General features: G+C 35.9%; 1 protein-coding gene across 5 annotated transcripts in view; it reads right to left on the reverse strand.

Moving 5' to 3' along the window:
• The window catches only part of ZMYM1 (zinc finger MYM-type containing 1), a 39474-nt gene that overhangs the window by 12534 nt on the left and 12537 nt on the right, over positions 1-14403 (reverse strand). For all 5 annotated transcript variants that reach the window (XR_013171101.1, XR_013171102.1, XM_077150368.1 and 2 more), the window contains exons 2-4: positions 6393-6562; positions 5184-5256; positions 4732-4981 (exon numbers count right to left, since the gene is read on the reverse strand). Coding sequence is in view for 3 of the 5 variants with exons in the window: in XM_077150368.1 (XP_077006483.1) it covers positions 4732-4981; positions 5184-5256; positions 6393-6488 (419 nt within the window). In the remaining 2 variants the exon portion in view is untranslated. The remainder of the gene's footprint in view (positions 1-4731; positions 4982-5183; positions 5257-6392; positions 6563-14403) is intronic.

Raw genomic sequence — 14403 nt, forward strand, 5'->3', positions numbered from 1 at the left:
ATTAACTTTTAACAAACCACCACTTGTCTTTTGGTGTGGTATCAAAGAACAACAACCACAATTATCTAGAAAGCTATTATTAAAACACTCCTCCCTTTTCCAACTACATATATGTGAGGCCAGATTGCTTTCTAGGCTTTAACCAAAACAACATATTACAACAAATTGAAAGTAGACGCAGATATGAAAATCCAACCAGACATTAAACAGGTTTGCAAACCTGTTAAGACAACGCCACTCTTCCCACCAAATTTTTTTTTGGAAAATAAAAATTTCAAAGATTTTTTGAAAAATTCTTTCAAATTTTTCTTTAAAAATGCTGTTATATTAATATATACTGGGTTTATCGTTCTTTAATGAGTTAATAAATATTTGAAACATTTCTCAGTTTTAATTCTCAACACAGTAAATCTTGATAAACATAACTCCTGTTCTTCAATAACTTTTAAGAATATAAAGGAATCGTGAGATCAGAAAGTTTGGGAACAGCTCCTAGGGGAAAAACCAACATATCTGGCTACCTAGAACAACAGGACATCAATCTTTCAAGATAACAGTTTTCCAGGTGAATCACTCCTGAAATCAACCCTACTTTAACATGCTTTCTAATTTTTAGTATATTTAGTATATTCCCACCTTCTTAAACAAATGGTACTGAAAATAACAGGCTTATTTCATTATCACATCAGCCATTTTACTAGTTTAAAATAAAGCCCTAACTGCAGTGCCTGAATTTCGCTGTCTTGTACTTCTTTTGACAAAAAATTTTCTAGGATTCACTATGTGCCAGGCAGTGTTAGGCTTTGAGGAAGGAAAGATGAGTATAAACTGATTCCTAATGTCAAAAGGTTCACAATCTGACAGGACAATAGCAACATTAAAAAAATATTACTGTAATATATTATGATAAATGCTGTAGGGTTATTAAATACAATACTACAAAAACATAGACTAGAGAACAAATAACTTTTGGAGGGTAAGGAGGGGGGCAGAAATGATGTGGGCAGGCTAAGAGGTAAAGATAGTTAAGGCAGATCTTTAGAACAGAAAGCATTAGCCAGATGGGAAGGAAAGCAGAAGAAATAGTGCTATAAGCATGCTAGAATGCTGGCTTTTAATCTATTAAGGCCTTATAAATTAAAAATTAAAACATGAATCTTGTTAGAAATGCCTACAATTAGCTGAAATGAACTCTGAGCAGGGGTTTGAACAACTTTCTTACAAATAAATCAAATGTTAGCACTTTTAGTGCATTGGCTTGTTTGGGCCTTTAATGATTGTTTCCCAGATTTCTGGTTGGCCCCAATTAGAATATTAAAATTCAGAAATAACACTTTGGAACACACAAAAAATCTTCACTCAAAAAATAAATTATCTTTCTAACAAGATTTAAAATGTCATTTTCAAAGCTCTTTCACTTGGCTCAAGAAACACAATAAAAACTGCATTAATCCAAAACAGAAAAATCTGTTATAAAAGTCACTGCTATAAAAGAAACCTTAACAAGAATTGAGAATTAGTTAAAATATTGAGAACTACAGATTAAGAGGATAATGCATATCCAATAAAAAAATTTGAAAAAAAAAAAAACCCCACAAGTTACTCTGATCAATAGATGGCCTCTCCCAGTCTTAAGTACTACAATCATCTTTCTACCAACCTATAAAACAGTATTTTTAATAAAAAATAATTTTATTCCAGAAGTTAATATATCTCAAAATTATAAAATATTAAAAAGAGAACTTGAACCTCTGCCCTAAGATGTACTGGAGCAGTGGCATTTTGGCTTTGAAAGTCCTATGGTAGTGTGATTGTGGGTTGTTAGGACTCATTAAATGCTAATGCTAAATATAAAATGTCTTTTTTCAGAGCAAGAAAACATACAGACCACCAGTTTTGCTTCTAACTGTTATTATTCCTTTCAAATAATGTCTTGTTTTGGAATCACACGCTATAATTTGAATCTTGCTTCCCCCATTTACAGTTACATTTTGCTACTCAAATTTTGCTCATATTCGATTTCTTTGCCTTAGAGAGCAATTCACACACTCTTTCTTACTTCAGCCTTTTTCAATGTATTTGGGAGATCTGCTGAAGATATGGATTGGTAAACTCCAAACATAGTGACATGATACCTTAAATTCTCAGGGCCTCATTTTTGTCAAAACCAAAAGAAAAGGTTCGGACTGGATGATCTCTAAAGTCCCTTCCAATTTTATGCTTCTGCAAAGAAAGAAAGCAGGCTGAAGTAATGAGAGTGCCACAGAGCCCACAGCAAAAAAAGGAAAAAGGTTCAGTATAGTATAAAAGCGCTGAAAAACCAACCAAGGTAAGTAGAGTTCATGGGAGTAATGGTTGACACCTGAAGCAGCAGTCAAAGGAGAAGCTGAAGCAACCAATAAAAAGGGTTTTTTTGCATTGTTAATAGAATAATAGTGAAGGTTAACATTTATTGAATTCTTATTATATGCCAGTTTTGTTCTAATCAACATATTACTTAATTTATATAAATTTAATTATTGTAATTTGTATGTGCATTTAACAAAATATATAGGAATACTAAGAAACAAGAAGTTCTCAATGCTTCTTAATCTGTAGCACGTATATGAATCACGTGCGGTTCTTGTTAAAATGCAGATTCTGATTCAGTAGGTCTGGATGAGATCTGAGATTCTGCATTTCTAACAAGCTCCAGAGTGATACTAACATAGCTGCTCAGGGATCATACTTTGAGTAGCAAAATGTAACTGTAAATGGGGGAAGCAAGATTCAAATTATAGCATGTGATTCCAAGACATTATTTGAAAGGAATAATAACAGTTAGAAGCAAAACTGGTGGTCTGTATGTTTTCTTGCTCTGAAAAAAGACATTTTATATTTAGCATTAGCATTTAATGAGTCCTAACAACCCACAATCACACCACCATAGGACTTTCAAAGCCAAAATGCCACTGCTCCAGTACATCTTAGGGCAGAGGTTCAAGTTCTAGACATTAATCACCAATTCATTATTAAAGTTAAGTGAAGTCACTACTTCCTTTCTCTAATTTAAACTGCCTTACATATGTAAAAAAATTAAGAAAAACGATCCCAACAATATCTCAGAGGAATCTTTAAAAGATTACATATATATATATATATATGTTTACGTAAGACTATTCAATTTTTCAAAAGAATTAAACGCCATTTGCCATTACAAGAAAAACATTATTTTATAAGTTGCAAAACAACTGTCAAATAATTAATCTTTGAGTAGTTGCTGAACAACTGTTAAATGATTACTTTTTGAGTAGTTGCTGCCTACACAGTTAGATGGTAAAATAGAACAGGCATACCTTAATTCTACTTATGAAGACTTTCAACTGAAAAGAACAGGAAAAATAAGTTTTGGAAGACACATTCAAAGTTGAAGAGAAACAGAACTCTTCACATTTTAATTTCTGGAAACCTCTTAATTAATGAGAAAACTATTCTGAATAATTTGTTAGAGGAACTAAACAGAAGCCGCCTTTCTTTTTAAAGGTTAGAAGATCTTTTTTAATTATTGTATCATTTCCTAGACTCCTATGTAATACGTTAAGCTATTTTAGTACTTCACTTTTACAAAGTGAAAGAACAAATACTTTGTAAGTTTTCCTTTAAAAGAGAAGACTCGTCTTCTGAAATAAAAGATGATAAAGCCAACATAAACAATAACAAGGATATTATTCTGATATAAAGTCTTTGTCTTCTAGACAGAATATGCAGATGTATTAAAACATATAATTAAGAAAAACTTTTATAACTTTTCATTAAGAGCAGACTAACTATCCACATTATTATTATATTTTTGCATGGGCAGACACCAGGAATCCAATCCGGGTCTCTGGTACGGCATGTGAGAACTCTGCCACTGAGCCACCATCGTACTGCCCTGTCCACATTATTTTAACAGAAAGAAACCAAACTTTAGTTTTATATGAATATATGGTTTGATGCAAAAGCTTTTTCTTAAAAAATATTATAAACAGACTTATTGAATTTTTGGTTACCATTGACTAAACAAAATTCACTTTGATCAGATAATATGATCCTAGTATGGAAAAAAATAAAAATACTATCCATCCTATCTATAGTCTTTATCCAGACTGCATACAATTAGAAATAGGCTGGATAAGAAATTCACAAAGCTCTTTGACCCTGCATACTTCTTTCTAATACAAAATTCATGAAGGGGAGAAGAAACAGAGATACTACAACATAAAACAAGAAAAAATATATGCTTGGGTTTGGAATACAGCCAGGCATTTACATAGTCTAAACTCACAATATGTAAATGATTATTTCACAATGTGCCTAAATATCTATCAGTTCAATCCAGCACTAACTTCAAAGTTCAGAAGAGCCCAAGTTTGAAAAATAATCAGCTTTTCAATAATTAAGGGATTTATATCCAGAAAAAAATTCCTCAAATTCTATTTCCAAGTACTAAATAATGCCAGGAATATGATAGTCTACAAAATTAAGTTATGACATCTAAAAAAATAGTTCAGAGCTGTACTTATTCAAATGCTACTTTCTTTTTTTAAAGGTCTTACAAGTGTCATCTCTTCTATGAGGTAGAAGCAGCTTTTTTCCCACTAAACCAAGGTGACATTTCTTCAGGAAAAAAAAAAAAAAGAAAATCACAACTAAGACTTTGATCAAGGTCTGTCAGGGAAGTAAAGGGGGACAAAATTGAGAATTATATACTTCGAGCAGTTTGAACAAGTTCTCTTGGGAAGAGCTGGTGAATTGGAAGATGAAATGTATTCAGTGATGCATGGTGTGGAGCAGAAAAGCTGAGTAGACCCTTTCCTCTGATAAGCAGTTTGCCCCTTCTGGAGAATTTTTTTACAACCAGAACAGGAAACTTGAATAACTGCCGTTGAAACTGAAGGAAGCATTTTATTCATGCTGGATGATGCCAGAGAAAGCTGAATGCCTGTAGTTAACTGTGAAGCTATAAAAACAAAACAGGAAGGAAAAAATTAGTATTTACATAAAAGTAAGTATACATTCATTTCTTTTCTTTTAGTGGTAATTCCCCTGGACTTGAAACCCAACACTAACAATGCAATATTCAAAAGCACTGTACAAAAAAGTAAGATAAACCGGCTATCATATTGGCCAGAAGATATGGATTAACTTAAACAATTGGTTACCACTGTCTGAAAACGTAGTACTTATTTTCAGTTCGCTTTCTTGAGTTTTGGGCTGTTGGGCTTGACAATACTCCTAAAAAAAGAAAGTTGAAAACAATGAATACAAAGCATTTAAGACTATTGGTTATTCAATAAAAAATGATAACATGTTTAAGTCAGCTGAATTGCATACCTGAATGGAAGTAGAGTCCATTGGTAAGCACTCCCTGTTTTGGGGTCCATGGCTGATAATACCAACCAATCACTACATTATTTTTTATCCTACCCAGATGTGACCTCTGAATCTTTGTCAATGCACTCCCACAGTAGCCCACAAATAGGAAGCAATGTACTCAATACCCATTTTCCCTCCTGTTCTAATAATTAACAGCTAATTGTCTCATTTTTGTCTTAAACATACAAATCTATTGGGGATGAATGATCTTTACAAGAGAATTTTTCAGAGCAGCAGAAAATCTCATGGCTACTATATCCAAACTTGTATGTGTTTGAAAGTCTATGGGTTGCTGAAGCAATAGATACTTTCAGGATAGAAAACATTCCCCAGTTATACATTTAAAAAGGAGACTGCTGTTACCAATTCAATGAGTGTCACACTCTTACCTAACACAGATCTACTTTAGGCTACTACTAGAAATAAATTTCAAACTGAATTCTGATTTTTTTGTTTTATTAAAAATTTTATCTCGTTCATAAACAAACATTCTAAGGAAAGGTAAAGTTGGCCCTACTCACAGAATACTCACAGCTTGAGTTAGTTTATCCTTTATGTGATATGTCTAAAAATGTTTAACATTATTTAAAGATGAAATTAATTAGGATAAAAAATATTTTAAAAAATTAAGAACTTAAAATTTATTAATTCCACTACTTAATAGAGGCAATAGCGCAAAACATAATTAGCTATCTGTATTGCTTCAAGTTAGGAAAAATGAAAACAAAAATGTGTTACTCTCACCTAAGCCCATAACACTTAAAGCAATCCTTTTATCTATCCAAAAGCTCAATTCCAAATAGTCCATTCTCTCAATTCCCTTCCTTGCATATATTCATTATGGCACTTAACACCACATACTTTGTATTACTTGATCAATTCCTTTGGAGAAGATAAAGATTTAAATTTTTCAACCAATAAACCATCACCAGCAAAACTAAAATCTAGAATTAAATGCTACTCTAGAAAAAAGAAATTAAAGTTAAGATATTTACTTGAATATTGTCAGGCTCTGTCTTAATTTCATCAAGTCGTTTCAGTGGTAGTGCCGTTGTCTTGTCACATTCACCATTTAATGGTGGTTCTTTCATTTTAGTATCTGATGCAAAGAAATCTTCCAGTTACAAACTAATGAGTTTCTCCTTGAGGAACAGTTTCCAGATTCCTAAAATACAATATAAATTGATCGACAAGTCTGATTTAAAATTTTGGTCCTTTCAAAACATGATAATTTGTTCAGTAACACTAAAGGTTCTTTATCTTGGCCTCAAGGTTCCTTTGTAACGAAGATATCAGAATTTAAGGGATGATTTTGATTACCGAGCCATTATACAGATACTCCTTTTTGCTTTCTGGGATATTGGAGTAGACAGAGGGCAACACCTGAGAACCCTAAACTATAATTAAGCTGCCCAGATATCTGAAATGATTGTAAAAGTTCTTATCTTGTGCTTTTGTGATTGTAAGAGCTATTACGTCCTTTGGTCATTTTCTTGTAGGGCAAAGGCCCTGATGCTAATGAAAAATTTGAAGTCAGCCATTAACTAGCTTCAGCCCCGGACATTTGTTTATCATATCAGCTAGATTCTGCTATTGAAAGATAACTTGTCTCACTTCCTTTTGGCTTACACCCTTAGTACTGAAGTGACAGCCTGTCTCCACTTCTTTCAATTTACGTTCTCCTACTGAAATGATAACGATAACACTGTCCCCTTTTCTGCTTTGAAGTTGCTATTCAAAATGATCTTCATCTTCCCTTACTAAAATCCTTCAAAACCTTGAATCCCCTAATCGCGGGGAGACAGATTTTGTACTGCTAGGCCATCTGCTCTCCTATTATGTGTCTGGTAATAAACTCTCTCTTTGAAACCTCGGTGTTTTAGGAACTGGTTATTGAGCGCGTTGGGCAAAAGAATCCATATCCTTTGTCTGGTAACACCTTCACAGAACCAACAGCAGCATGCCCTATTCACTTTCCTCAAAATAGCTTTGCTTTACACTCCTCTGATAACATCTCTATCCTTTCTTCTGGGACTAGCCTTCTCCATTTCTTTCCCCCCAGGTCTGGCTGCAACATAAAACAACCAAACCTACATGTTTATTTCCAATTTATCAATAGCCGAAAAGAAAATGCTTAATCCAATCACCTGTACTTCCGGATCTCATTACCTGCCTTTGTCCTCCTAAAGAGCCAGTTATCCTTTCTACTCAGCATCTCCACCTCTTCCTCTCCTTATGGGTTCCTCTCTCATTAGCATTTAAATACATTCAAGGATCCAACTTCTACTTCCTTCTGACTACTTCTTCCCTCTTTCTTGAAAATTTCTCCTTCCTAGGATGTACGACTCCTAGATCTCCTATTTTTCCTCCTACCTCTTTGCCAATTTTCTCCACATTTTTTTCTGCTTCTAAGATATTTGTTTTCCCAAACCACAAATCCCAAGGACACAACTTTGGAGTCCACTATTATTTATAGGGCTAATTTCCCCTATATTCCTGAGCTCCAGTGATATATCTAGTTATTTATTAGATATTTCCATCCAGATGTTCCACAGGTCACTCAAACTCAAGAAATTTAAAACTACATTCCTACATTATCCTAAAAACTTGGCTTTACACATATGTTCCCTTTTCTTGGTAAATAGTGCTATCATAATCCCAATTTACTATGCCAGAATTCAAAGAATAGTCTCAAATTCTTTTCTCTAGACTTCCCACGTCTCATCACTAAATTGGATCAATTCTACCTTCTAAATATGTCTTGAAATCTGTTTTCCCATTATCCTTTATTCCTGCTTCTGTCCCGATCCCATAGCCCCAAGTCAATGGATTTCTTCCTGGTAAATAGATAGCTAAAGTTCAAAACCACAATATAAAAAACTGTTGAACATTCAGGTTTACAAAGTATTCCACTTTACAATTTTTGAGAAACCATAGGAGCCTTTGATTGTTCAGTCTCAAGGGAAACTGGTTCCCAGTGATCTTTTTCCTTTACAGAGGCCCACTTTCCACTTTTCTGGTAACTGCTACCTCAGATCTTATATCATTTGGAATACTTTTCCTTCCTGTCACTCCAGCTTTGGCTGCAGAGTCTAAGTCTCCTGCATTCCCATTCCCAAGACAAACACACTTCTTAGAAAGGGTTTTACAACTAATTATTTTGGATGGCAGGGGATAACTACATAAATAAAGAGAAGCTTAAATTCTTAACAGGAGTTATTCCAGGTCAGTCGTTTTACTCTGAGTTGGTACATGAAAAACCCAAAGGATTCTGCCATTATCTTTTATTTCTGAGGTTGGGACTCAACCACCTCCTCCCACCCCCATCTATAGCTCAGCTTTGTTGAAAGCCCTTAACCCAAAAGCAGGAAATAAAATAAATAAAGCCTGAAAATGCCATTAAGACAGAACAAAACTGAAGTACACACTCCTTCCACTCCATTTAAAAGTCAGCAAACTGGGTGTGCAAGGGTAATTCAGCAGAATTCTCGCCTGCCATGCAGGAGACCCGGGTTCAACTTTGGGTCCATGCATGTCCCAAAAAACAAACAAACAGAAATTAAACAAATGGTGCTACAATAAGGGGATAGCCATATGAAAAATAATGAAATGTGACCCTGCCATACAACAAACAGAAAGTCAGCAAACTACCTTTGAGTCTCTCCTGAAGTGCAATCGACAGCAGCTATGGTTTCTGCCCAATCCATTTGACCATTACACACAACCAGCTAAAGCAAAACTCACTGGAAATATTATATTGTCATTAAGTAGATTCCCTTTACTTGAAAGTATGTTACGCAAGTGTAAATATCTATTAAATATCAAGTACCTATAAGTTTGGCAATCTTGGAACTCCTTCAAACTTGTTTAGCCCTGGGGCTAAACCATGATATGATGGTCACAGGATAAATGGGGCACATTCTGCTGGTCAATACTGCTAGACAGTAAGTAATTTAAACCATTTTAATATAAAACAGAGATATATTATGCAGCAGAGAACAAAATTAACATTCCTTTTTAAAGTGAAGCATGAGCCTGGAAAGAAACTGTTAAGTTATCAAGAGTTTCTTCCAGCCACACAAATAGGATTCCAGAGGGAATGGACCTACTTTCCTCCTGGAAAATGAGTACAATATTACCCACATAAAGCTGAAACTTCAAACTGTTTTACTTCAACATTTTAATTCCTCCCCATTATATATGTGCTTATTATACTGTTCTTCTTGCTAAAGTCGTTTCCAACTATTCAAATCCTACTCAACTTCTAAACAAACTCAGCCCCAGAGTTATCAGAACAGCAAGAATTTAAAATTAAGGCTGATAAATCAAGCCACCACAGAGCAGACTTTCTCATACTAAATCTCCCCACTGAAAACAATTATGAAATAAATGGGTTTTACCCTTGAGAGCACTTTCCAAGACACAATAGTGGAAAAACAGCCCAAGCAAAAATCAGCTGGAATTCAGGAGGCACAATCTGGGGGGAGCAGGGAAACTGAGAAATGATCCCCAGATTTACATTGTATGTTTCCTCCCCCAAGTCATTCATTGGCTTATCCCTAAACTGCATATCAACAGAGTGAGACTGAAAAATCTAACAGAAAACAGTAACTGAGAGGCTAATACGTGGAGAAGAGATTATAATAGATATGCAGAGCTAAGAAGAGAGATGTTGAAATTCAAGTTCAATAAAGGTAGAGAGGCCTTGGTAAAGACCTGGACTTTCAGTAGAGGCTCCAGGAGATGACCCTTGTCATCTGGGGATCAGATCCCAGGAGAATAGACCACGTTTTAGAAACAGACCAGCTCTAACAAAGCCTAAAACTAACCTTGAATAGAATCAATATAATCTGCTGTTACTATTTACCTGCCTAAAGAAAATTTAGCCCCCTTTGAAGGAAGATAACATCATTCAGAGTCTCTAAAATGTTTCATTCACAACATTCAGAATTCCAATAAAAACAAACAAATGAACAAAAACCAGGACTTACTGAAAACCAAAGGGAAAAAAATAGACAATAAAAACAGATCCATGGGTGACTAAGATATTGGTATCAGGCAAAGACGTTGAAATATTTAAGAAAATAGAGAAAAAAATAGGACTTTTGGCAGAGACCCAAAATCCATACACAAAAAGTCAAATGGAATTTCTGGCATTGGAAAATCAAATAGGAAAATTAGGAATCCAACAGATGGCTTAGTATCAGATCAGTGAAAAGCAGTAAAACTGATGCACAAAGATAAATGTAAGAGATGTGGGACATGGCTAAAGTCTTTCATATATGTAAGTAGAGTCCCAGGATGAGAGAAAATAGACAATGGGTCAGAAATAATATTTGAAGAAATACCTGCTGGACAATTTTCCAAAAACTGGAGAAAAACATTAAACCACTCATGACATTAAACCATTCATGAAGCTCTATGAATTCAAAACAAGATAAATACAAAGAATAACACAACTAGGTATAGCATAGTCAAACTGTTGAAAACCAAAGATAAAAGGAAAGTTTCAAAAGTAGCCAGAGGGAAAAAAAAAAGACATCAACCCAGAGAGAAACAAATACAGTAATGAAAACGGTTTTCTTGTTAATAATGATGGAGGGTGGAAGGCAAAGGAAGACCTTTAAAGTGCTAGGAAAAAAAAAATCTATCTTAAATTCTATACCCAATAAAAAATCCTCCAAAAATGAACGAAAAATAAAGACATTTTCAGATAAATGAAAACGCAAGAATTAGTCACAAGCAAATGTACACTGTCGAAATGCTAAAGGAAATTCTTTAGGTTAAAGTGAAATACTAGGTAGAAATTTGACATGAAGATTGGAAAGGAAGAAGTAGTACTGTGGTACTACTGTGGTACACAGCACACAGACAAACTGGTTTGTACACAGACTGGTTGTACACAAACTGGTTTGTGGTACACAGACAAACTGAGCTTGGAAAAAACCCTAAGGAATCTCCTCTCCCTCTCCACTCCCCAAAACTACTAAAAAGTGAAGTTAGCAGGCTCACAGGATAAAAAGTCAGTATTTTAGAATCTTCTCTCTCATTTTTCTTCAATATTGTACTACAAGTTTTAGACAGGTAAATGAAACAAAAAAGTAAAAGAAAAAGAAAAAACATAAATCTTGAAAAAGTGGTAAAACTGTTATTATTCATCGATGACATGATTGTACATATAGAAGCTCCAAAAGAATCTCAAAGTAACTACTAGAATTATTAAGTAAATTTAAAAAGGTCAATATTCAAAATTCAATCATCTATCTTTGTATGAGAACAATTTGAAAATAAAATTTAAAAAATAACCATTTCCAATAGCATCATAAACATCAAAGACAGAAAGATGTCAAGACCTATACATAAAAACAAAACCCTGCTCTGAAAAATGGAGAGATATACCATGCTTATTGTTGAAAGACAATATTAACATGCCAATTTTCCCCACATGAAGCTGCAGATCAAAATCCCAATAAAAAATCCAGCAGGGGTTTTGTGGAACTTGTAAAATGACTGTAAAATGTGCACAGAAACGCAAAGAACCTATAATAGCCAAGACAATCTCAAAGAAACTGAAGAATTTATGATAAAATTACAGTAATTAAAACAGTCTGATATTGATACAAGAATAAAAATAGAATGAGTAATGAAACAGAGACACACAGTTACCGATTTTTAAACAAAAGTGTCACTGTAATTCTGTGGGGAAAGGCTTTTCATGAGTGGATGTTAGACCAATTAGGATCCGTATTTCAAAAAAAGAAGAACCTTTGTCCCTACCTCATACCACATAAATATTAAGTAAGATCATAGACCTAAATAAGAAAGATTAAACAATAAAATGTTTAGGAAAAACACAGGACAATATCTTTATGACCTTGGAATAGGCAAAGACTTCTTAAACAAGATACAAATTTTAATAACCATAAGAGAAAATAATAGTAAACTGAACGTCATTAAAATAAAAAACTTTTACTCAGCTTATTAAAAAACATTAAGAAGATGGTGGCTTAGTAAGGTACGTGCGTCTAAGTTCCTCCTCCAGAGCAACTACTAGGTGAACAGAAACAGTGCAGAACAGCTCCCGGGGCCATGGCAGGGAATGGACACACAGCGTACCCCAGTCTGGACTGGCTAGTCTGACTGCGAGACTCGGCTGCGGTGAGATCCCCGAGCGGCGCGCGATTTCCCGAGCGGCGCGCGATTTCCCGAGCAGCGGCAGCTGTGGCAGCCGGAGCTCCTCCCTCCCTCCTTCCCAGGCCGGCTGAGAGTCTCAGAGAGGCAAGTTTCCCAAGCCACGGCGGCCGGCGCCCCTCTTTTGTGGGCGGCTTCCTGGATCGGCTACGAGTCTTGGATCAGAGGGCTACCCAAGCCGCGGTGGCCCTCCCCCGCGGGCGGCTTCCTTGTCCGGTGGCGAATTCCCCAGGCCGCGCGGCCAGTGACTGACGCCCTCCCCCGCGGGCGACTTCCTGGTCCGGTGGCGAATTCCCCGGGCCCGCTGCGGCCAGCGACTGACACCCCTCCAGGGAGAGGAGGGAATTTCCGACAGTGGCAGGGACTGGGTCCAACCAAACACCAATAGGGGAATTAATAAAGGAGTCACAGGGTCCGCTCAAGCCGCGGCGGCTGGCGCCCCCACGATGCGCGGCCCCCCCGAACCAACTGAGAGAATTGGATCGGAAATCCCCAGGCCACGGAGATTGGTGACCGGGGGGATCCCTTCCAAACACGTGAGACAAACGTGTGCCACGAGCGCCACCTACTGGGCAGGATAAGAAAAACAGAACCCAGAGATTTCACAGAAAAATCTTACAACCTTGTTGGGTCCGACACCCAGGGAAATCTGACTAAATGCCCAGACGCCAGCAGCAGAAGATAAGGTCCATGCTCAGAAGATTGAGAATATGGCCCAGTCAAAGGAACAAACCAATAGTTCAAATGAGATACAAGAGCTGAGACAACTAATGCTGAATATACGAACAGAAATGGAAAACCTCTTCAAAAATGAAATCGATAAATTGAGGGAGGACATGAAGAAGACATGGGCTGAACAAAAAGAAGAAATAGAAAAACTGAAAAAACAAATCACAGAACTTATGGAAGTGAAGGATAAAGTAGAAAAGATGGAAAAAACAATGGATACCTACAATGACAGATTTAAAGAGACAGAAAATAGAATTAGCGATTTGGAGGATGGAACATCTGAATTCCAAAAAGAAACAGAAACTATTGGGAAAAGAATGGAAAAATTTGAACAGGGTATCAGGGAACTCAAGGACAATATGAACCGCACAAATATACGTGTTGTGGGTGTCCCAGAAGGAGAAGAGAAGGGAAAAGGAGGAGAAAAACTAATGGAAGAAATTATCACTGAAAATTTCCCAACTCTTATGAAAGACCTAAAATTACAGATCCAAGAAGTACAGCGCACCCCAAAGAGATTAGACCCAAATAGGCGTTCTCCAAGACACTTACTAGTTAGAATGTCAGAGGTCAAAGAGAAAGAGAGGATCTTGAAAGCAGCAAGAGAAAAACAATCCATCACATACAAGGGAGACCCAATAAGACTATGTGTAGATTTCTCAGCAGAAACCATGGAAGCTAGAAGACAGTGGGATGATATATTTAAATTACTAAAAGAGAAAAACTGCCAACCAAGACTCCTATATCCAGCAAAATTATCCTTCAAAAATGAGGGAGAAATTAAAACATTCTGACAAAAAGTCACTGAGAGAATTTGTGACCAAGAGACCAGCTCTGCAAGAAATACTAAAGGGAGCACTAGAGTCAGACACAAAAAGACAGAAGAGAGAGGTATGGAGAAGAGTGTAGAAAGAAGGAAAATCAGATATGATATATATAATACAAAAGGAAAAATGGTAGAGGAAAATATTATCCAAACAGTAATAACACTAAATGTCAATGGACTGAATTCCCCAATCAAAAGACATAGATTGGCAGAATGGATTAAAAAACAGGATCCTTCTATATGCTGTCTACAGGAAACAC

The sequence above is a fragment of the Tamandua tetradactyla genome, chromosome 2 (genome assembly GCF_023851605.1).
Source record: "Tamandua tetradactyla isolate mTamTet1 chromosome 2, mTamTet1.pri, whole genome shotgun sequence".
NCBI lineage: Eukaryota > Metazoa > Chordata > Mammalia > Pilosa > Myrmecophagidae > Tamandua > Tamandua tetradactyla.